At 39.7% G+C, this 24076-nt stretch overlaps 2 protein-coding genes across 2 annotated transcripts in view; both read right to left on the bottom strand.

The window, feature by feature from the left end:
* The window catches only part of LOC146522282 (uncharacterized), a 10083-nt gene extending 9396 nt beyond the window's left edge, over positions 1-687 (bottom strand). Inside the window, exons 1-2 of the mRNA XM_085153737.1 lie at positions 427-687; positions 1-177 (exon numbers count right to left, since the gene is read on the bottom strand). The exon at positions 1-177 is cut by the window's left edge and continues 72 nt beyond it. Of these exons, the coding sequence (XP_085009863.1) occupies positions 1-177; positions 427-535 (286 nt within the window). The 5' untranslated portion in view covers positions 536-687. The remainder of the gene's footprint in view (positions 178-426) is intronic.
* The window catches only part of LOC146522274 (basement membrane-specific heparan sulfate proteoglycan core protein-like), a 276185-nt gene that overhangs the window by 109691 nt on the left and 142418 nt on the right, over positions 1-24076 (bottom strand). The window contains exons 8-26 of the mRNA XM_085154129.1: positions 23804-24070; positions 23043-23321; positions 22652-22927; positions 22150-22449; positions 21719-21976; positions 21218-21466; positions 20935-21054; positions 17808-17870; positions 17641-17700; positions 17250-17312; positions 16969-17031; positions 8410-8487; positions 8129-8161; positions 5702-5959; positions 5208-5468; positions 4085-4357; positions 3707-3967; positions 3236-3508; positions 2775-3041 (exon numbers count right to left, since the gene is read on the bottom strand). Coding sequence (XP_085010255.1) covers positions 2775-3041; positions 3236-3508; positions 3707-3967; positions 4085-4357; positions 5208-5468; positions 5702-5959; positions 8129-8161; positions 8410-8487; positions 16969-17031; positions 17250-17312; positions 17641-17700; positions 17808-17870; positions 20935-21054; positions 21218-21466; positions 21719-21976; positions 22150-22449; positions 22652-22927; positions 23043-23321; positions 23804-24070 — 3702 coding nt within the window. The remainder of the gene's footprint in view (positions 1-2774; positions 3042-3235; positions 3509-3706; positions 3968-4084; positions 4358-5207; positions 5469-5701; positions 5960-8128; positions 8162-8409; positions 8488-16968; positions 17032-17249; positions 17313-17640; positions 17701-17807; positions 17871-20934; positions 21055-21217; positions 21467-21718; positions 21977-22149; positions 22450-22651; positions 22928-23042; positions 23322-23803; positions 24071-24076) is intronic.

Below are 24076 nucleotides of genomic sequence, written 5' to 3'. Positions count from 1 at the left end.
TTGACACTGCAGAGATCTTCAGCTCCCCTCGGGTATCATTTTGAATAAGTTTGTCATTGTGATAGAAAAACACATTGGAAAGTATTTTTTGTGTTCTCAAACTGCAGCTCAGACTAACAGAAGCTCCCTCAGTCACAGGATGAACAGGACTCACCAGGATAGGACCATTACCATCATCTGTGAAACAATCACACACAATTGTTTCAGTCACATCAGCTGGTGCACACTTTGAGAAAAAGCTGACAAACACTAATAAGAACAGATTGTACAAATGTTTTTCATCATTAAGATCTGATCTTGTGTATTTAAATACTGTGTGTTTTATTTTTCCCACATGAAATAACTTCACATACAGCAAAGGTGGGACAAAAGTTCATGTGACGTCTAAATCATTAAAATCCAAGAAGTAAATGTATAATAACATACTCTGTACAGTGATGTTGACTGCACTGCTGAACTCTCCTGATCCAGACTCACACCAGTACACTGCAGTATCTGACTTTGATGTGTTGATGTCACATGTGGATCCAGTCATTCTCCTACAGACAGAGTACAGTCGGCCGTCCTCAGATAACTTCCTCACTCTCCACTCAGTGAAGTTTCCCTCACAGGTCAGTGAGACAGAGTCAGAGGTGAAGTGTTGCACTCTGTCAGGACTCACTATGAGAGACGCTGCTGAATGAACATCTGGAAACAACATGCAGTGAAGAGACAAAGCTCACAGATGTTAGGATTTTTATTTTTTTAATGGCAACGATTACCTATCTGCTTATCTGTCAGTGTTTTCCTCATATTTGTCAGAGCCGTTAACTAGTTAACATTCTCTCTTGATCTTTTTTTAAAAATTTCGTATTTTTGGCTGTTTTATCTGTACATTCACTTTTATCTAAGTTAAAATAATTACAATTAATAAACACAAAGCTTCTTACTTTTTTTGATAGTGACAGTGTAGAGAGACAGGAAAGCAGGGAGAGTGAAAGGGGAAGACAAGCAGCAAAGGGACACAGGTCAGACTGCTGCCTGAGCTAAACATTAAACAAGTTTTAAATAAAGACTTTAATCACAATCAGAAATGAAAAGATTCAATTCTCCTTTGGGTGACCTTTGGAGGTAAACAACAGAGAAACAAACTGACCTGCAGACCAGACAAACTTTGGTCGACTGTGATCAGTGTGATACTCTGGGTCTCCTCTTCCAGCTCTACACACATATCCTGCTGTGTGTGTCTGTCCATGAATGATGTAGGAGTTGTTTGCAGTCCCACTGCCATCAGGTAGCAGCTCATAACTGGAGGATTTCTCTGATCGATCAGGAACAGCTTTATACCAGTAGAAGCTCCATCCTGCAGACGGATGTTCAACCTCACAGTTCAGAGTTACTGAGGCTCCAGGACTCAGCCATGATGGAGACACAGTGAGGACAGGACGGAGTTTATCTGTTCAACAAAGATTTTCTCTCAATGTTTCGTCTCTTAACTCTGAATTCAATGTCACTAAAATGTTGACTCACAAATATTTATGATGAACTTTCAGAGTGAGACTATCTAAACATGTCAAATATCTCAACATGTACTAATAAAAACACGTTTTTACAAACTGTTTCTATTTCCAGGTTAAATGAACTATGACTCTACTTACTGTCAGAAACTGTCAGTGTGACTGAATCACTCCACTCTGTTGTTTCATGCTGTGAACTTTTCATTCTGCCCTTACAGCGATAGTTTCCACTGTTGTATGATGAAGCAGATCTAATCCTGTATTCATTTTGATTTGGAGCTTTTATCATGCTGTTTGTTTCCCACTCATAATCCCACTCAGTGTCTCCTCCATGGATCTCACATCTGACAGTGATCGTCTCTCCTCTGCATATCTCAGACCAGTTTGGATACAGAGTCACAACAGGCCTGATTGGGACTGTATGTATTCAGGAAATGAACAAATGAATGACAAAAGGGGTCAATTTTCAGATACTTTTCATCAGGTAGTGATTTGGGGTTCATTAACTTTGAACTCACCAGTTTTCCCAATCCTGACTGACTGGCTGTCCTCTGTGTAGTAAACTGGGTTTCCTCTTCCTCCTCTGCACCTGTAGAGTCCTTCCTGTGAGACACTGATTTGTCCATTTGAGTGGAAAACTGCATCTTGTGTGGTCAGGGCTTCAGAGGATTTCTCATCTCTGTACCAGTAGTATTTCCATCCAGATGATGATGATGGGTTCACAGAGCAGGTCAGGGTCACACTGCCCCCTACTGGAACAGCTGTGTTATCAGCTCTCAGTTTGGCCTTTGGTTTATCTGCAGTTCAGTTTAGAAAAAGAACAAAAGTCAATGACTGAATCAAACCAGTTTAAATAACTTGGTGGAAATATGTAAATAATAAATATCACATAACTTTAATGGTGAAGCTACAACAAACTGTACAACTATCACACAAACACAACACTAATCTTTCATATTTAATTTGCTGCAGTTATAAGTTAAAAACACACATGAGGAACAATCAGTGGATTTAATGTTTCTTAGTGGATGTGGTGGAGCAGCTGAGACAGATCCAGCATTTGTTCTGCATTTCATCTTTCATGTATTAGAGCTGCACAGCAGAGAAGTTACTCTCATATGTTTTGTTCTCTTCACTGTGAATAAAAAGCTGCTGTTCAGGTTTTTGTTGTTGGAATAAAAACTAAACATTTTACTGACCAACATGAAAGACAGTTATAAAGCTGTGAGAAAAAAAATGCTTTTTCCTTATTTAGACACTCTGGATGAAAGATCTTACATGATACAGTCAGTGTGATGATATCACTCCACTCTGAGAAGAAATAGTCCCTTCTGCCCCGGCAGCTGTATCCTCCACTGTCAGACTCAGTAGCTCTGATGATTCTGTATTCATTGGATGTTGGACGTGTGTTTAACTTGGCTGCTCTCCATTCATACGTCCACTGAGCTCCTTCCCCTCCCTGAATCTCACATCTGACAGTGACTGTCTCACCGCTGTATATCTGAGTCCAGGATGGCTGCAGGGTCACAGTGGGCTTACTGGGAACTGTTCACAGGAAAATATCCAGTTAGAGACAAAAAGAAACATGAAGATAAAAAAAAAAAAGACGGAATCTTCTATTTGTCAGGAGTTGTCTCTCATCTCAAGTTTAATTAACTAACCGTTGTTGAATAAAATTGTTAGCACAGAACACAAAATAACATCTCTCAGTTTGGCAGCAATAAAATTATTAATCTCACGAGTTTCTGTAACTGTGACGTCACTGCTGTCCTCTGTGTAGAAAGCTGGATCTCCTCTCCCTCCTCTGCAGTGGTACAGACCTCCTTGTGAGACATGAATAACTGTTTTTCCTTCATTTCCTCTCATGAGCTGAAATTTAGAAGAGACTGAATCACGTCTGAACCAGTCAAACTTCCAGCCAGCAGAGCCCTCCACAGAGCAGCTCAGTGTCACACTGCCCCCTGCTGGTATGACTGAACTTTGTGCTGTCAGTGTAGCTCTGGGTTTACTTGCTGTTGAAGATAAAGGAAAACATACATCATATTATCATTTAGTTCAGGGAAAATAACAATAACAAAATTAATTAATTAATAACAAAATAAATATTCAAACTTCAAATACCAGTTCAGTTTTGAATGAACACCAAAGAGTAGTAGACAGATGTAAACATTAAAACATGAAATGTCAGCATGAATCATGGTCCAACTCACATGAAACTCTCAGTCTGAAGGCATCACTCCATCCTGTTAAGAGATAGTCACTGCTACCCCGACATGAGTAGTATCCACTGTGGGACACTGAAAATCTGCTGATCCCGTATTCACTGGATGTTGGAGGGCTGTTTGTGTTGGGTGCTGTCCATTCATATTTCCACACCTTTCCTTCACCTCCCTGAATCTCACATCTGAGAGTGATTGTCTCACCAGTGAATATCTGAGACCAGCTGTGCTGCAGTTTCACAGCAGCTAAAACTGTTCAACAAACAAATAAACAAACACAAATATTTCAAATAAAAAATCAAGATGGAATAATATGTATATATATAATTGACAGTTATCAAGTCTTACTTTTAATTATTTGTGCCTCACCTTGTTTCTGAATTGTAACTGGAGCACTGTCCTCTGTGGAGAAAACTGGATCTCCTCTCCCTCCTCTGCAGTAATAGATGCCTCCTTCTGAAATACTGATCGTGTGCTCTGATGTTCCAGCTCCTATTTTCTGAGCTCCAGAAAACTCTGAATCACGCCTGAACCAGTCAAACTTCCAGCCAGCAGAGCCCTCCACAGAGCAGCTCAGTGTCACACTGCCCCCTACTGGTATGACTGAACTGTGTGCTGTCAGTGTGGCTCTGGGTTTACTTGCTGTTGTAATTAAAGGAAAAAGTTCATCAGATTGTCAGATTGTTTCACGAAGGACTTTGTTATAGAAATGATCAATGATGCACAAACAAATAACTTTTAGAGGTTTTGTGTCCTCTCTGCATTTTTCTTTAATATTACACTAAAAGTGACGCTACACTGAACGGTGTCTATTATTCCTGAGGAAGCTGCATCATATTTATACGGAGCCTATGTGCCAACATCAGTGGATCATTATCCTTGTTATTTGGCTATAATAATAAAATCAGATTAAATACAAACACAGCATTTAACACACGGAAAACAAGGAGATTCAAAGCACTGTAGGTTTCTGTTATTGTTAGAGAACTGTGACCATCAGTCATCAGTGACACGGTTCCCACACTAAGGTCTGTGTCATTTTCCAGCATCCTATATTTCTTCACTGTGAATAAAAAGCTGCTGTTCAGGTTTTTGTTGTTGGAACCCATATGGAAAAGGAATAGTAAAAACTTATATGACTTAACTCATGAAAGTGGCCACTTTCATGAGTAAATCATATAAGGCTTACATGATTTACTCATGAAAGTGGCCACTTTCTCATTACTTTCATATATTGTTTTAGTAAGTATCCAAAACATACAAGTTTCATTATATAATTTTTCAAGGGATCTTATATCTGTTTTTACTCTTGTATGCTTTTCATACAAGTTTCACACAAGACAGATACAAACTTTATAAGATTTATATATATCTTTTCCATATGGGAATAAAAACTAAACATTTTACTGACCAACATGAAAGACAGTTATAAAGCTGTAAGAAAAAAGAAGTGCTTTTTCCTTATTTAGACACTCTGGATGAAAGATCTTACATGATACAGTCAGTGTGATGATATCACTCCACTCTGAGAAGAAATAGTCCCTTCTGCCCCGGCAGCTGTATCCTCCACTGACAGACTCAGTAGCTCTGATGATTCTGTATTCATTGGATGTTGGAGGTGTGTTTAACTTGGCTGCTCTCCATTCATACGTCCACTGAGCTCCTTCCCCTCCCTGAATCTCACATCTGAGAGTGATTGTCTCACCAGTGAATATCTGAGACCAGCTGTGCTGCAGTTTCACAACAGCCGAAACTGTTCAACAAACAAATATTGTTAAAAAAAGAAGAAGAAAAGAAACAACAACAAAATAAAAACAGGGAACAAAAAAAAAGATAATAGAAAAAGTTGTTTCCAGCAGCAGCTTTTATCATAATTATGTGAATAAATTCTGATTTGTCTTTAAAAATACCTCAAATACAACAACAACAACAAAAACAATAATAACAGAAAAAATGTTTTAGTTCAAGTGAAATGTTCAAACTCACCAGTTTCCTGAACCGTGACTGAGTCACTTTCTGTAATGATGATATTTTCCCCTTCAGCTCTACAGGTGTACGTGCCTCCTTCAGACACAGAGATCACTCTGCCTGATTCATCAGTTATTATGGACTTTTCTTCAGATGACGTTTGTCTGAACCACTCATATTTTAAGTCAGTAGATTCCTTCACATCACAGGTCAGTGTCACACTGCCCCCTGCTGGTATGGTTGTGCTTTCTGCTGTTAGTGTGGCCTTGTCATGTACTGTAAGTTAGAAATACAAAAAAATTTTTTAAAAAAAATCCCCCCAAAACAAGAGAACTATTGTCACTGCAGGTTTAGTGAGAATTTTAAAAAGGCCATTATGTTTTACTAGATTTGCAGTTCTGCATCTGTTCACCACCACAGTCAATTGTAAATCAAATAATTAATGTGACTGAAGTGCAGACTTTAAGCTTTTACTCAATGAGTTTTACCAAAAAAAAAATAAAATAAAAAATCATGAATTGTTTTAGAATAACAGCCATTTCTAACAACAGTTAGTTCAGTGGAAGCAGAACTAAACTCAAAACAGCTTTACTGATGAAACTTCACATTAAAACCGAAAACCCAGAGAGGGCTGAGTGCAAAAAACTCAGATACTAACCAAGAGATACAGAACAAACAGGGAAAATAACTATGAGAAACATCACGACAAAGGCTGAAGTACACACATGTAGTGTAGTGGCGAATTTCTCTCCCAAGCTTTGAAAACATAATTCTTCCACTTCTTAATATGAGATGTCCAGATTTATTTCTGACTCGTACATACAAACAAACGATGTCACGTTCAAAAAACAATTTGCTGCTTCAGTGCACATTTCCATTGCCGTCCTGGCTCATTCTAACCTGCTACCACACATGTGATCTAATGTTTTCTTACCCAACACATTAAACTAAACTAAACTAATATTTCTCTATAGATTGGCTCTAACATGTAGTAATCAGGGAACTAAATCGGGGAGACAAGACAAAGCGAAGAAACACCTGAAAACAAGACAAGGGACTGTCAAAATAAAACAGGAAGCATAAACACTGAAGCAGAGACTAAGACACAAACTTGACCCAGACAAAAGGTAAACAAACATGAAGACAAGTCTGACTAAGCACAGGAGATTTAACAGACACACAGACTAGACTCAGGAAACACAGGAGGATTGGAAACAAGCTTGAAGAATAACTGAAAAGATAACTATACACACAGAATATGAATGAAAACATAATCTAAGAAAAAGTTTAATATTAGAAAAACTAAAAACTGAAAAACTACAACAAACCAAGTGAAACAGAGAATATCAAACAGATGCTGAGAGTCCAAAACTGAAATGCTTGGTCCAAAATCCAGGATCATGACAGATACTAGGGGTGCAACGATGCACAAAATTCACGGTTCGGTTTGATATTTTGGTGTCACGGTTCAATATTTTTTCGATACAAAAAAATGTTCATGCTTTTTTAATTTGTCATTTATTAAAATTATAAATATATATTTTAACTCAAACGTACAGTTTTTAAATTTAATGTTGCTGAAACAACAAAGGGATAAAATAATAAATCTATCTGATCGAGAAATCACTCATCTTTGGAAAAGAGAGTTTATTACAGAGAAATGGCTCTTTCCAAAATAAAAGCTATACTATACGCTTCTTCTGGGCTATATTCTCAGCAGCATATTAAACATATCAGGTCCCCATAAGGAGAATCATGTGCTAACGGCTGTCTAAATGACTCGGGTAAAGTTTGTAGCATGCATGCTTGTTGTTTTTGTCTGCTTCCACTCGTTTTTGCACTAGGATGATGTGCAGTCATATTCATTGTGCTTCCACTAGTGCTGTCAGCGTTAATCTGAACGGCAAATCTCCGTTAACGAGCTACCGCGGATCGCCCCGTGCGTGGGGCTGGACAGCGTCAACACGTTAACGAGCTAACTGTGCTAACGCACTAGTTCCCACCCATGTAATTGAGCATTGCATGGCACATTCGACATACTGTTTTACTCTTGTCCATGACGCGCTTATCTTCAGGGTCATGCTTCACATGAAAACCAAAATAGTTCCAAAGGCCAGATCTGAATGAGGGTGGGGGAGGTTCAATTTGTCATGTTGCAACTTGCAACGAGCTTAGCTTCTGTCTTGATAGCTTGTGCTGCGCTCAGTGGATCTGCACTCGACGCAGATCCACTGAGCGCTCAACACAGACAGCATCCTCAGAAGAAAAGTTGATAAAATAAATTAAAAATGTTGTATTGTTCGATACATATGCGTATGGAACCGAAAGCACTGTATGGAACGGTTCAATATCGATACGAGTATCGTTGCACCCCTAACAGATACAGATCGATACTGTTCAGATTTTATAAACAGGAAGAAAAGAAAAAAAAAAGCAAAATCTTACCTTCTGCATTTCCATAGAAGAGTGTACTGAGCCCTAAAATCAAGATTGAAACATCATCCAACTCTTTGAAAAATGTGCATTTTCAGTTGATGTTCATCCTCAAATCAGTTTCTGAGCTCATAAACTATAAACTTTAGATGTAAAACAACAGTGTATCCCACACAATGTTAAAATGAGCCTAGTCAGCACCAATCACATTCTTAGACAAACCTTTTCACTTCCTCATGATATTTAAATAGTTTCTTTAATCATTAAACAGAGAAAGTCAGTGATGTACTTACAGAATAACTCCAGCACGCTGAGCAAAGAGCGCCTCATCCTCACATCCAGCTCTGCTGCTTTAACTGTTTTACTTTGTACTAAAAATTAAGCAGAAGAAAGAGATGTTGTTATTTATATAGATACGAGTGTAACTTCTTCTGACTCTTTCTGCTTCCTTCCTTTTCACACTGAGCTCAAACAGCATTGTAGCTTCGACTGCAGCAGATTAGCTTGTTTCTTGTGTGGTTCCATTTTTGTTTTCTATTCAAACCTGTTCTATTACTAAACCTGAAGTATTTCTGACTTGAAGGAACTGAACCTGAACCCTTCTGATTATTAGAAGATTCTAGCTGCTCTGCCTCCTCAGCTACAGCCATCCCAATGACTCCAGCACTGTTACATTAATTACATGATTTATTTTTAAAATTGATGTTTAACTTTGTTTTTAAGTCCTGTAGCAGCAGTAACTTGAGTGAATGATGCATACTGAGCAATTATACAAAGCACAGCAACAGCCGTGCATTGCTTTATTGTGTTAAACAGTTTTATTTGACTGAACTTCCTGTTCCCCGTTTACACATAAAGAGGTGTAATAGCTGCCACATACACACTAGAGCTAATGTGTGAGCAGACAGTAAATTCACTTTGGCCATGTCCACACTAGCCTGGATAGATTTGAAAACGGTGTTTTCATCTGAAAACGCTCCGCGTCCATACTATTGATTTCATGCGTTTTCACTGAGTTGTTCCTCTACATTGAAACGGCCAAAAACACTTACGTTCCAGTACTGCGCATGCGTGAAAAGCAATACATTTCTGTCTCCCACTTATTTACTTTCCAGCTCTTTGAAATGTCGCGGCAAACTGAGGCCCAGCACAGAGGAAAAGCACAGAGTTTTTTAAATGGACTAACAATGAGGTGGAGTTGTTGCTGCGAGTAACACAAAATTACAAAGTTGCAAGAGCAAGTGAGAATTAAAGAATTTGAACAAAAGCTATCACACTGCGATGCGAAAACGACATTTTCAAATGTATCCGCTTTGGAGAGCGTTTTCAAAAAGCTCAGCTTTCCTTGACTGAAAACGCCGTCAAGGATGCACTCCTGGATGGGGATGGAACACAAAAACAACTTTTTGTCTCACTTTTGGCCTTCCGTCCACACTGAGACGGCCTTTTCGGTCAAGGAAAATTGAAAACGCTCTCTAAAGTGGATAAATTTGAAAAACGCAGTTTTCGCGGCACGGTGTGGACTGCGTAAACTGAGACTTTTTAAAACGATGACGCGTTTTAGTCATGTGATGCAGTCATGTGACCAATTAAACTAAGCTAGCAGAGGGCATTATACAGCAGTTGTTTTGTTTGCTCTCAGTTTTGACAGCCCTACTAAAGATTAATATCTGTTTGTACATGCTTCAGATAGCTTTTCTTCAAATTCTTTAATTCTCACTTGCTTTTGCAATTTTGTACTTTCGCAGCAACAACTCCACCTCATTGTTAGTCCATTTTGATGCGATTTTTCAAAGAGCCAGAAAGTAAATAAACAAATAAGAATCTGAATAAATAATCTGAATGCACATCTTGTACAAACTAAAATATACTTGGTAACTAAATACATGTGTTCATCCATTCGCTTCCGCTTATCCTTTTCAGGGTCGCTGGGGGTGCTGGAGCCTATCCCAGGTGGGGAACACCCTGAACAGGTCACCAGTCTGTTGCAGGGGTAACACACAGGGACAGACAACCAGTCGCACATTCACAATCTAAATGGGCAATTTAGATTTTTTAATTAACCACAGAATGCATGTCTTTAGACTGTGGGAGGAAGCCGGAGAACCCGGGGAGAGCCCATGCAAACATGGGGAAAACATGCAAACTCCACACAGAAAGACCCCGGCCTGATGGTGGAATTGAAGTCAGGATCTTCTTACTGTGAGGCAACAGTGCTAACCACCGTGCTGCCATATGCCCACATACATGACATGCATAGACATACATAACATATTACATATTTAGCAAGATGCTTTTAACATAATAACTGAGAGAGGAAAGAGGAAGTGGATAATCAATAACAATTCATTCCTACAAGAGATGACAACCAGCAAAGATTAAAAACTGAGTTTTTAAAAATTTGCATCTTGCTCTCTCTGCTGCCAGCTGTCAGAGATAAAACATGTTTTCCGGAAGGCAACACACATATTTAGCTTAAATTGTTCTTCCTCATTTTAATTCTGCAGCAGAAGAAAAAGATAGTTAAGTCATCATTGTGTTACTGAAGAGAGCTCGGCAGCTCAGTGATGACTCACAGTGACAGATATAACACCTCTGTGAAAGCCAGCAGGCAAACATTATTTTACCATCACATTGTATCAAAACAAACAGAGAATCTCTCTCAGCTCTGCCACACATGCTTCACACCACTGATGCTGACAAACATGTTATTTTCATACATGTTTTACAAATCGTCAAAGGAGCTTGCAAAGAAAAGCGTCTGGACTTCTTTAAGTTGCTTGAAGACGTTTCACCTCTCATCCGAGAAGCTTCTTCAGTTCTAAGGTCAAATGGTGGAGAGTCCCAGATATAAACCTAGTGGGAGTTTCCCCCCACAGAGGGACAAAAGGACCCCCTGATGATCCTCTAATCGCCTGAGCCAAGGTGTGAAACTGGGTGTGGGTCCCAATCAGCCAGAGTTTCGGGTGAGTTCATTGTGAAACCTGGCCCCACCTTATCATGCGAATTCCTGAGGTCAGATGGCCCAGGATGTGAGTGGGCGTTAAGACGTCTGGGGAGGGAACTCAAAACTGGATTATAGATGGCAGAGAGTTGGTGTCGTAAACCACCGCCTCTGTTCAAAGATGGTCACTCACAGTGGACATAGATGGCTTCTTTCACTCCTCTTTCAAACCATCTGTCCTCTCTGTCCAAAATGTGAAGATTGGCATCCTCGAAAGAGTGACCTTTGACCTTAAGATGCAGATGGACAGCTGAGTCTTGTCCCGTGGAGGTGGCTCTTCTATGTTGTGCCATGCGCTTGTGAAGTGGCTGTTTGGTCTCTCCAATGTAGAGGTCTGGGTATTCCTCGCTGCACTGTACAGCATACACCACACTGTTAAGTCTGTGTTTTGGAGTTTTGTCTTTCGGGTGAACCAGTTTTTGTCTGAGCGTGTTATTTTCAGACCCAGAAGAGAAAACAGAATAGAACAGGAAAGTTTTATCATCTAAAGCTTAAAATGAGACAAACTTCACACTGGTCTAGCCTTCAAAAGTTCAGTCAGAGCAAATATTCATGAAACATTTTTTTAATGAACATGATGACAGAACCCATCAAGCCCAGGAACCACATAAGCCTCTACGTAGTTGGCAGCAATGGATACTGATCAGTGGCAGAGTTCCCAAAAGGATGTCAACAGGTGGAACTCACAGAGCAGCAGATGATTGAATTTCTGCAGTCTCTGCCATCAGCACAGGTGGAACAGGAAAGGTTTTTTTTACACATTTCCCTGTTTCAAAAAACCATCATTATTTCCACACTGTGGAAATGGGCACATGGACAGCATGGACAGCAGAACTGTCATGGTCCCTGTGCCTCACCAGCTGATCCCGAATTAGGCAACATGTGTTTTTGTTGTTTTGCTTTTTCTCTCTCTCTCTCCTACTGGAGGGGGTGCACATTAGAGGCTCCTGCTCCTGGCCCACGCACCTGCCATTTCCACACCTGCTGCCTATCTTCGTAATCCTGAGCCCTATTTAAATAGGCAGCACTGTGCTACTCGTCACTGGATCGTTGCGCTATCAGCGTCAGTCGCTGATCCCTGGATCATTTCAATCCCTGGAATAGGAGACAGCTTTTTAGTCTGGTTGACACATGTGACATGTTGTAAACATGTCACATGTGTCATGTATCTGGCAAACATGTTACCAGATACATCTTTCTTCAGTCAAGGACAAAGGAAATAGTTCTGAATATAATTGTAAGCCTTATGAACACCCAAATGTTCTGATTGTGGGATGTCTTCAAAACCTTGTGATGAAATCTACTTGGCACAACCACGGTAAGCTGTATCAGAAAGAAAATAAAGCAAAACAAAAATAAATAAATAAATATTGGGTTTTTTTAAGTACTTAGATGAGGAAGCCAGTTGTTTGGTTGCTAGTTCACTGTGAGAAATGTCTAGAAGTAAGTCAGGTACAGCCCTATTCTCTGGTCCACCTTGCTCGACTTGAGCTTTAAGTGCCTCCCTTGTGTAATGACACATGGTGGGTTGACTTCAAGAATACATAAAGCTGATGCATCATTGCCCCAGAGCTAAACAGGCAAAACAGCTGACAGCAAAAATCAGCACCAGACCAGTTTTTGCTTTTTGCCACATGTCCATAATGTGAGAATCATCTCACCTTCTGCATCAGCTGAACCTGTGTGATGTTTTGTTATTAGACTAATGTGCTAATCACAGTTTGACCATAATGAACACCAACTTTGAACCTGAGGAGCGCATGTCACCAGGACACCCTAGATCGAAGGATGATCACTTTTGTAATCAAATGGTCAGATCTGTAGCCCTATGTTCTGGACTCTCAGATGAAGCAAGAAGCTGAGATGATCGCCACCTGGTGGTGAGTTGGATCAGGATTCTGAAGGAGGCTGGGGATCTGACTGCATCGTGTTCTTCTTCTCTATTTCTGAGGCAGCTGCACAGAGCTGCTGCTGCAAGGTTGTTGGCGCCTGTCGTGTAGGTATTCCAGATGGTAGACTTAAGAGGTAAAGACAGCCATCAAGTTGAAGATGTCAAACTCTCAGGCTTTATCAGCTTGTGGGAGGCTGACAGGTACAGGCAGGCCAAGCAGACTGCAACCCTGGCAGCAGCTGAAACTAAAGGTTAGGTGTGGTAGGAGAGTAAAAAGTTTATAGTACATCTGGAGCACTGCTGATGTCAACTGAGGATATTGTAAGCAGTAGAAGGAATACTTCAAAGATCTGATTGAAAAGCCTTCGGGATTCAGAGTCTGGGGATGAGTGGGCTCCATTAATAGGAGTGATGGTGGTGATGTAGTGAACTTATTAACAGTTATTAACATTGACAGGGTAGATGTGATACTTTAAGATTAACCTAAAAAATACCAAAAACCTGGAGCAAAAGTTTTGAAATGCCTGTTTTGTGGTGATAGTTGAAGGCAGTTGTATGAAGGCAGTGTGAGAAATTTATTTTCATGGTTTCACAGCACGTCATTTTTTTCCCCTTTAGTTTAGCTTGTGTCATCACTGCAGTGACACCATTTTTAATCTGCTGTCACACACTTTCATCGATACTTATATGTACCAGTGATAATCATAATAACAGTAATAATTAATTATAATTATTACTGTTATTCAGGTACAGGGAGCACATATAAACATGTGTCATGCACACAGAGAACAAAGTGAAATTCCCACTGTGACCTTTGTGTGAATTCCCTGTTAATTCTCTTCTATGAGCTGATAACATAAAACAGCACATCTGTAACACAGAAGGCTTCAGGCTGAAACCACAGGCTGCATTTCCTCTTTTCTAGGTGGTCACAAACCACGAGGCATTTCAGTGGATAAAAAAAAAAGCCTCTGGGAGGATAGAAAGTAACCACCAACAGTCATTTACACACATGTAGGTGTAAAAAGAGATACAGAAGACAAGAGCAGCTTAAAGGGATGGCAGTAAAGGCATACAGAGCAGTAGTTAATAAAATTATATTTATCTACAGTTAATTCCTGTATTTTAAAGCCAACTAAAAGATGAACTCATCCCAAATGAAACAATAAAAACAAGCCATGCAATGAAAAATAAAATCACACAGAGCAAACTAGCAGTGCAAGAGTGTAGTCTGCATATGGTGACAACAGCCTTAAATAAATTGCAATAATATGGTAAAGATATACTCTGTCGTCTATCAGTTGTAAATCACCTGTTACTGGGTCTGGCTCCTCCTCCAGGTCTGACACTGGTTCCAAAGAAGCAGCTCCACGGCCTCCTGGCACGACTTCCTTTATGTCCTCTTTGCTCTAAGTTGAAGTTTACCTCACTGCCTTCATTGGGAGGATGAGGTTAGGAAGTAACAAAACTACTTTTCAAAATAAAAGCATACAAACAAAATACATATGCTACAAATGCTACTAACTAACACAGAGTGTGATACTAAAATTATTTCCACCAAGTGACGACAGCACTGAAGGCTGCTCAGAAGAAATAATTCATCCTCTTTCACTTTTAAGGCTCATCACACTTTGTTATTTACAGACACAGTTTTATTGTATTTATTTATTGCAACATGACATGGCAAATAATAGACTCTGAAGTTAAAGTCTTCAACTTTTATCTTCTAATATTTAACATCCAGCCAAGCAGATGAAGTCATAATAAAATTACTCCCTCTGTTGGCAACCAACTCCAAACACAACCCAGTGATTATATTTTGTGCTAAAGTACTACACAAAACGACCTTAAACGATGACTTAATGTATTTTTGATAATGAATACTTGCAATAAATAACTTAAAATATTGTAGTAACACATCAGGTAGCAAACAAGCTGAACACAGAAGGACTAAATGAGCAAATCACAAATCAACAATCGGGAAAACAGCTGCTTATGAAATTCCCACAGTGCTCTTTGAATTCCTTGTTTCCTCTGCTGTGTGAAGTTTGCTGAAAACATCAAACCTGCTGAACAGAAGATTTGTGGCTCAACCCACAGGCACAGCCAGAAATCATGAGATGTTTCAGTTTCCTCTGATAAAAAGGTGAACAGCAGAATAGACAGTGTGTTAAACACGCGTAAGGACGACTGACTGCTCAGAAGAACAAAGAGGTTGTTCTCTATCGTCATGTTTCCAGTTTTAAAATACACCAATCAAAAAATATACACAATTCTTGTTTTATGACTTCAGACTAAGGCTGCCACAAATGCCTATTTTGATAGTTGACTAATCAGATCATGCATCCATTGGACGTAAAACGTATGTTGTGTTTAAGATATGTGCTAACTAAGAATAAAGACAAGATGATAGTTTATTAAATTTTAATGAAATTTGCAGATTGTCTCAGTAAAGTTTAATAATAAACTCAGCCGTCTGCTCCTTGCTATCTAAAATATAACAGGACACTGGAGTAAATTCTACCATCTCACACTTTTTAATCAGTTTTGTGTGACGTTTATTCAGCTGTGTAAAAACTATAACTTTACTCTCAGTCAAAATGATTTACTCAGGAACAAATAAAACACTGAAAAAAGCCAAAAAAATAATTTTTTTAAGTCATCTAAGTCAGCGGTCCCCAACCCCCGGGCCTCGGACCGGTACCGGTCCGTGAGTCGTTTGGTACCGGGCCGCGAGAGTTGAGGCTCAGGTGTGAAATGTATGGTTTTCAGGGTTTTTATCGGTTTTCAGCGTTATTTTGTTATCGTTTTTATCGTTAACTCGGTTTTCCTGGGTCTTTTCACGTGTGTTATGAATAAATCTTCTTTTTTTCGGTACCGGTACTAGTTTTATTTTGTTGTATTTATCCGCGACACCTTAAAGGCCGGTCCATGAAAATATTGCCGGGCATAAACCGGTCCGTGGCGCAAAAAAGGTTGGGGACCGCTGATCTAAGTGACTTATATCATGTTTAACCTGAGTAGCCAAAGACTGCGGGGATCTGAAAACTATGTGCCGGGGAGTTCGGTGTTCTCGCCGGCTCTTGTGAGCCTTGAAATCCCGGCTAGCTATCGAGCTGGTGGGTAACAAAACGGAGCACTTTTGCCAATATGTGATGTCTTGATAAACAGAGTAGATATTTGAAGTTTACACAGCTACGTTCTCGCCTGAAAATATCTTAAAAGTTTATTTTGTGACCCAGAAAGATTAATAAGAGTAATATTAAAACTTAGTAGCTGCCGCCATTCTTGGAAACTGGAATTGGCTGGGCCGCACTATGAATTTTGGAATAGGTTGGGCCACGAAGGATACACCCGACCCATCCTTCAAATCTGTTTTAAATGTTAAAAATATTGTTGTTTTAGAAGCTTTTATTCAAGTTGAGCAATTCAGATTCAATCCGAGCAATTCAAATTCGAATTTAACTTATTCAAATTCAGTTTCTGATGGCACAAAGTTCTGCCCATACATGTCTCTTTATGGATTCATTTGATTTATGAACATAAATCTGATCTTCCAGTTCTGTAGCTTCCTATGCTATCTGAATTTGGTGTTGCACCATGTGGAGAAACTTACAAAAAAAACCTGTTGACTTCTTTATTTAATTAAGAATATAAAAACAGCTGACTATATATAACATAGTATGCTTTATGCAATAAGAGAGTACTAACTCTATATGATATTATGATGTAATATTGTAACTGTACATAAAGCTGAGCATGTCTGATATTTGGGGAGCAGAGGAGCAAGAGTGGCTTCATAAAAAGCTTCTTCTTGGCTTTGCTGCTACAGCTCTCCTCACTGACCTGTAAGACAAGCACAGAAAGACAAAGTGATTTCCAACATGTAAAGATATTATGAGCTGAATACATTTAATAATGTGAAGAATAAATCATCCTGCATGGCAGCAGAATTACTGAGAGAGCTTCCTGATGTGACTTCAGAATAAACTGCTGCATCAGCTGCAGGACTTGATTTTCCTGTGAATGAAGAGAAGATCATTGAAAACAATAATATCATTAACCAGGAGGATACTTGATGTCTGCACTAAAGCAAAGAGTAAGATTGATTTAATTAGCCATGTAATGAATACTTGTGAATACCTAAGTATAAATTGCAAAATAAACAGATTTACATTTTAAGATCAGATAAACATGTTGAACAATATTCAGTGGAGATGATGGCAGACTTTGCTCACCTTTGTTTTTCTTGGCTTTTTCTTTTTTGGGCTGTTTGACCTCAACATACATCAGACTGTCCTCTAAAAGAGAAGTCGGAGCTCAGGACACATTTGTTCAGCACAGATATGATACAAAGATGTTGGATACATTTGAAATTTAAACTTTTTACAACTACAGTGAAAGAAACCTAAGTGAAATTATTTGTTGCCTGTGACACTTCATCTGTGCATGTGTGTGTTTTGTGATTAAGGTCTGGGTCAGAATCTGTGGATCCTGTGATTCAGTAAAGCTGAAACACTGATTAGTAAGTGAATAACTAAACTCCATGTTGACCTATAATTACCTGCAATATAATGATGTGATGACACATTCAAGTACAAACACTGAATGAGACTGTTGTGACTGTACCTGCAGCTCCCGTCTTCACCTCAGAGTAAACAGCACTCTGCTCTGGTTTATGATGCTTCCCTGTTAAGATGATCAAATCCACAAAAGAAAAACATTTAATACATTTTTAAATATTTCAAAAACTTTCCAGGCTTTTCTTCTACATTGTATATGTTTTGTGTACTCACACTTATTTCCAAAGTTTTCAAGTTCAATATTAGAGTAAATGACATCTGGGGGTTTATCTGCACCTGAAATGTTCATATTTTAGTTACACAATTGTAAACCAATGGCATGGTGCCAGTTTCCTTAAATTAAAAGACTGTTTCATCTCTAGCTGCTCTGTGCTTTTCACATGATATACTGCACCAGTGTTTCAGTGTCTCACACATGAAAACCAACATGACACATTTTTCAAAGATAAATAAAAAAACAGAAAAACCTTTTAGAGAGTTTCAATAGTTGTGTTTAAATCAACAACAGGACTATCAGATATTTTCAGACCATGAACCCATCATGGTGATACTGTTTGTGTTGTTCTGATATGAAACAACATTTGTGGATTCTTTCAGTCGAGTTAAAGATACAATCAGGTTGTAAAATCCTGTTTGTTTCTGATCTTTTGTGCATGTAGTCAGTTGGTTATTTAGATGTTTGTCCAACTAGATTTTGATAAATGTTCTTTGAAAAACTGCAGAGCACAAACTGAACCTACGTCATGTGAAGGTTAATGGAGATCTGGAAAGACCAGATGTGGCGAAGACAAGTGTCCTACAGGGACAGTAGGGAGACCTCCACCCATTGTTCCACCACCACAAGATGTTCCACGATTAATGGAGCAAAACTTCAATGAAGGGTGACTCCCAGCTGATGACCCTTCAGCTGCCATGTCACAGTTGGAGGTGCAACAGGTAACAATGGTCGTGTCCAAATTCATGGGCTGCATCCTCCTGAGGCCGCATTTGTAGGCCGATTACGTCACAGCGACGCGCCGAAGGCTGTCCAAATTCGTAGACTCCTCTGAATGCAGCCGACAAATGTGTCCTCCTTTTCCCCGAATTTGAAGGATGGGTCGGGTGTGTCATTCGTGGCCTACCATATCCCAGAATTCATACTGCGGCCCAGCCAAACTCCAGTTTCCAACAATGGCGGCCGCTACTAAGTTTTAAAATTACTCATACTAATCTTTCTGGGTCACAAAATAAACTTTTAACATATTTTCAGGTGAGAAAGTAGCTGTGTAAACATCAAATATCTGCTCGGTTTATCGAGATATCGCATATTTGCAAAAGTGCTTCGACGTTTTCGGAGACGTCTGTTACCCACCAGCTCGATAGCAAGCCGGGAGCTCGAGGGTTACTGATGCGGCCGAGAACGGCACAACTCCCGGCACATCATTTTCAGATCACCGCGGACTTTCGCTGCTCGGGTTAAACGTAATATATAAGTCACTTAGACAACCTAAAAATGTTATTGTTAGGCTTTTTTCAGTGTTTTGTTTGTTCGCGAGTAAATCGGTTTGGCTGAGATTAAAGTTATTAGATTAGATTAGATAAAATAAAACTTATCCCCCGGGTGGGTTCCTCCTTGGTTTCTACACAGCTGACTAAACGTCAAACAGAAAACTGATTAAACAGAAGTATGAGACAGTTGAGAATTTACGCCAGTGTCCTGTTATATTTTAGATAGCAAGGAACAGACGGCTGAGTTTATTAAACTCCACCGAGACAGCGGTGCCGCTAATCAGAAGGCTAGACCGTCCAATTTCACGGCCGTTTACTTCCGGCCTACCCGACCTTCTGAGGACCCGGCCCACGTAGACCGCAAAGGCCGGGTCCTCAGGAGGATGCAGCCCATGAATTTGGACACGACCAATGTGTAGCAGGTAACTTCCTGCCTGTGCTTCCTTCAAGGTCCCTGAATGGTTGACCCGGGTTTTGATGTTTTGGTTTCTCTGTTTTTCTATTTTTGATCATTCTTGATCAAATACAGAAAATAGTTCTGTATTTTGTATTGTTGACATTAGGGCTTTCTATTATTATGATGTTATGTTTACATTATGGTTATCTGTCTATTTGGTTAATGAGAGGTTGTTTATACCCTCGTGTTCTCACTCTGTTCTTTCTCTCTGGTCTCCATGTTTTGTCTGCTGTCTGCGTCAAGCTCGTATGTCTTAGTCCAGATCTCAGTGTCAGTCATTTCCTGTTTTATTTTGGTCTCTGTTCTCGTCTGTATCTTGGGTCTAGTTTTACATCCCCCATAGTCATTCTGTTAACCTCTTTTCCATTAGTAACTACTCAGGTCAGGTCACCATGGTTTTCAGGGTTTTCCATCAGGTCATAGTGCCTGTTACCAGGTACTTTTTCAGTATTTACTCAGCCAGAGTTCCAGGCGATCCGAGGCAATCCCAAAATGTGACGTCAACAGCCTGCATCCCACTGATTGACTGCTCAGTGGCGTCACTCAATGACTTATGAGAGTATTACGTTGATGAAAATCAAAACAGCCATTTTTGAAACCCAGCAATGAGGAAAACAGCTACAAAAGCAACACCGTGGTCCCAGAGTGTGACGAAAATCCACAGACTGAGCAGCAGGTATATCATCGCCTCAACGTCAACCTTCATTGTAATGTGTGTGACGCATACTAATTACGTCACAGGATGCTCAGCCATGTTGCTATTAGGGCGACCACACACATTAGGTGGTACTTGACTGTAACACAAAACCAGTCAATCCGATTCAAATAGTTGTGAGTTGATCCAAGTAGGTACTAATGCAGAGGTGGGCAATTCCAGGCCCCGAGGGCCGGACTCCTGCAGGTTATAGAGGTTCTCACCTTGGGTCAACACACCTGAATCACATGATTAGTTCGTTACCAGGCCTTTGGAGAACTTCAGGACATGTTGAGGACCTAATTTAGATTTAAATCAGCTGTGTTGGTTCAAGGACACATCTAAAACCTGCAGGGACACCGGCCCTCGAGGCCTGGAGTTGCCCACCCCTGTACTAATGGAAAAGGGGCATTAGTTATCACTGTGTTCCCACCTGTTTCCCATCATCTCATTATCCTGTGTTTTATAGACTGCCTCAATCTTCCTTTACTGTCACATCCTTCATCATAGTTTGTTTTAATAAGATTTGTAGAAATTTGGTTTCCTAGTTTTTTTTATTTGGATAACTTTCTAAGTTCTGTGATAAAGTTGTGTTTTAGTTTACTAAACGTGACAGATACTCAATGAAATGTCAATATCAATACTACTACTACTAATAATAATAATAACAATAATAATAATAACAGAAAAGAGGCTCTTACACTTGGACTGTCTGCAGCGATACAACAAGAGCAGGAGAATAATAATGAGAGAGACTCCACAAACCAGTCCAACAATCAACCACACAGGAGATGAAGAGCTGTCAGCTCCTGACACAGTTACTATAACAACAAACAGCAATCAATTATTCGTAAATTATAATCTTATAAATAAATGCATTTATAAAATAGGGCCAGGTGACTTTGAGAGTTAAATCAGACAATCTAACGTTCATTCTCAGTCATTGGTTTATAAAACTCCATCAAATGTTTTGATCCTGCTCACCTTTAACTGACATCCAGCTCTGTGCTGACTCTCTTCCTGAGTACTGACACTTGTAGAAACCTTCATCAGACTTTGACACTGCAGAGATCTTCAGCTCCCCTCGGGGATCATTTTGAATAAGTTTGTCATTGTGATAGAAAAACACATTGGAAAGTATTTTTTGTGTTCTCAAACTGCAGCTCAGACTAACAGAAGCTCCCTCAGTCACAGGATGAACAGGACTCACCAGGATAGGACCATTACCATCATCTGTGAAACAATCACACACAATTGTTTCAGTCACATCAGCTGGTGCACACTTTGAGAAAAAGCTGACAAACACTAATAAGAACAGATTGTACAAATGCTTTTCATCATGAAGATCTGATCTTGGATATTTAAAAACTACTGTATGTGTTTTATATTCCCACATAAATGACTTCACATACAGCAAAGCTGGGACAAATGTTCATGTGATTTTCAAATCATTCAAATCCAAGAAGTAAATTTATAATAACATACTCTGTACAGTGATGTTGACTGCACTGCTGAACTCTCCTGATCCAGACTCACACCAGTACACTGCAGTATCTGACTCTGATGTGTTGATGTTACATGTGGATCCAGTCATTCTGCTACAGTCAGAGAGTCGGCCGTCCTCAGAGAACTTCCTCACTCTCCACTCAGTGAAGTTTCCCTCACAGGTCAGTGAGACAGAGTCAGAGGTGAAGTGTTGGACTCTGTCAGGACTCACTGCGAGAGACGCTGCTGAATGAACATCTGGAAACAACATGCAGTGAAGAGACAAAGCTCACAGATGTTAGGATTCAAAATATCACAGTGAAAATATACATTTTGACTTTTGTGTGGTTCACAGGAGTCCTGCTAGTTATGCAGCCATATTTACAGACATTCAAATCATCAACATGAAGATTAAAATTCCTCAAACTGACCTGCAGACCAGACAAACTTTGGTTGACTGTGATCAGTGTGATACTCTGGGTCTCCTCTTCCAGCTCTGCACACATATCCTGCTGTGTGTGTCTGTCCATGAATGATGTAGGAGTCCTGTGCAGTCCCACTGCCATCAGGTAGCAGCTCATAACTGGAGGATTTCTCTGATAGATCAGGAACAGCTTTATACCAGTAGAAGCTCCATCCTGCAGACGGATGTTCAACCTCACAGTTCAGAGTTACTGAGGCTCCAGGACTCAGCCATGATGGAGACACAGTGAGGACAGGACGGGGTTGATCTGTTCAACAAAGATTTTCTCTCAATGTTTCGTCTCTTAACTCTGAATTCAATGTTACTAAAATGTTGACTCACAAATATTTATGATGAACTTTAAGAGTGAGACTATCTAAACATGTCAAATATCTCAACATGTACTAATAAAAACACATTTTAACAAACTGTTTCTATTTTCATGTTAAATGAACTATGACTCTACTTACTGTCAGAAACTGTCAGTGTGACTGAATCACTCCACTCTGTTGTTTCATGCTGTGAACTTTTCATTCTGCCCTTACAGCGATAGTTTCCACTGTTGGATGATGAAGCAGATCTAATCCTGTATTCATTTTGATTTGGAGCTTTTATCATGATGTTTGTTTCCCACTCATAATCCCACTCAGTGTCTCCTCCACAGATCTCACATCTGACAGTGATCGTCTCTCCTCTGTATATCTCAGACCAGTTTGGATACAGAGTCACAACAGGCCTGTTTGAGACTGTTACTGTTCAAGAAAGTACAATAAAAACACACGAATGTCAAAAATGTTAATGCCTTTTGTTCTTCATCTTCCTCCTTAATCAGGAATTTATCTGACTTTATAATAAACTGACCAGTTTTCCAAATCCTGACTGACTGGCTGTCCTCTGTGTAGTAAACTGGGTTTCCTCTTCCTCCTCTGCACCTGTAGAGTCCTTCCTGTGAGACACTGATTTGTCCATTTGAGTGGAAAACTGCATCTTGTGTGGTCAGGGCTTCAGAGGATTTCTCATCTCTGTACCAGTAGTATTTCCATCCAGATGATGATGATGGGTTCACAGAGCAGGTCAGGGTCACACTGCCCCCTACTGGAACAGCTGTGTTATCAGCTCTCAGTTTGGCCTTTGGTTTATCTGCAGTTCAGTTTAGAAAAAGAACAAAAGTCAATGACTGAATCAAACCAGTTTAAATAACTTGGTGGAAATATGTAAATAATAAATATCACATAACTTTAATGGTGAAGCTACAACAAACTGTACAACTATCACACAAACACAACACGAATCTTTCAGATTTAATTTGCTGCATTTCTAAGTTAAAAACACACATGAGGAACAATTAGTGGATTTAATGTTTCTTAGTGGATGTGGTGGAGCAGCTGAGACAGATTCAGCATTTGTTCTGCATTTCATCTTTCATGTATTAGAGCTGCACAGCAGAGAAGTTACTCTCATGTGTTTTGTTCTCTTCACTGTGAATAAAAAGCTGCTGTTCAGGTTTTTGTTGTTGGAATAAAAACTAAACGTTTTACTGACCAACATGAAAGACAGTTATAAAGCTGTAAGAAAAAAAAATGCTTTTTCCTTATTTAGACACTCTGGATGAAAGATCTTACATGATACAGTCAGTGTGATGATATCACTCCACTCTGAGAAGAAATAGTCCCTTCTGCCCCGGCAGCTGTATCCTCCACTGTCAGACTCAGTAGCTCTGATGATTCTGTATTCATTGGATGTTGGAGGTGTGTTTAACTTGGCTGCTCTCCATTCATATTTCCACACCTTTCCTTCACCTCCCTGAATCTCACATCTGACAGTGATCGTCTCACCGCTGTATATCTGAGTCCAGGATGGCTGCAGGGTCACAGTGGGCTTACTGGGAACTGTTC

This window comes from Neolamprologus multifasciatus, chromosome 3, assembly GCF_963576455.1.
Source record: "Neolamprologus multifasciatus chromosome 3, fNeoMul1.2, whole genome shotgun sequence".
Lineage (NCBI taxonomy): Eukaryota > Metazoa > Chordata > Actinopteri > Cichliformes > Cichlidae > Neolamprologus > Neolamprologus multifasciatus.
The sequence above is the reverse complement of the archived record's forward strand: the minus strand, read 5'-3'. Positions and strand labels throughout refer to the sequence as shown.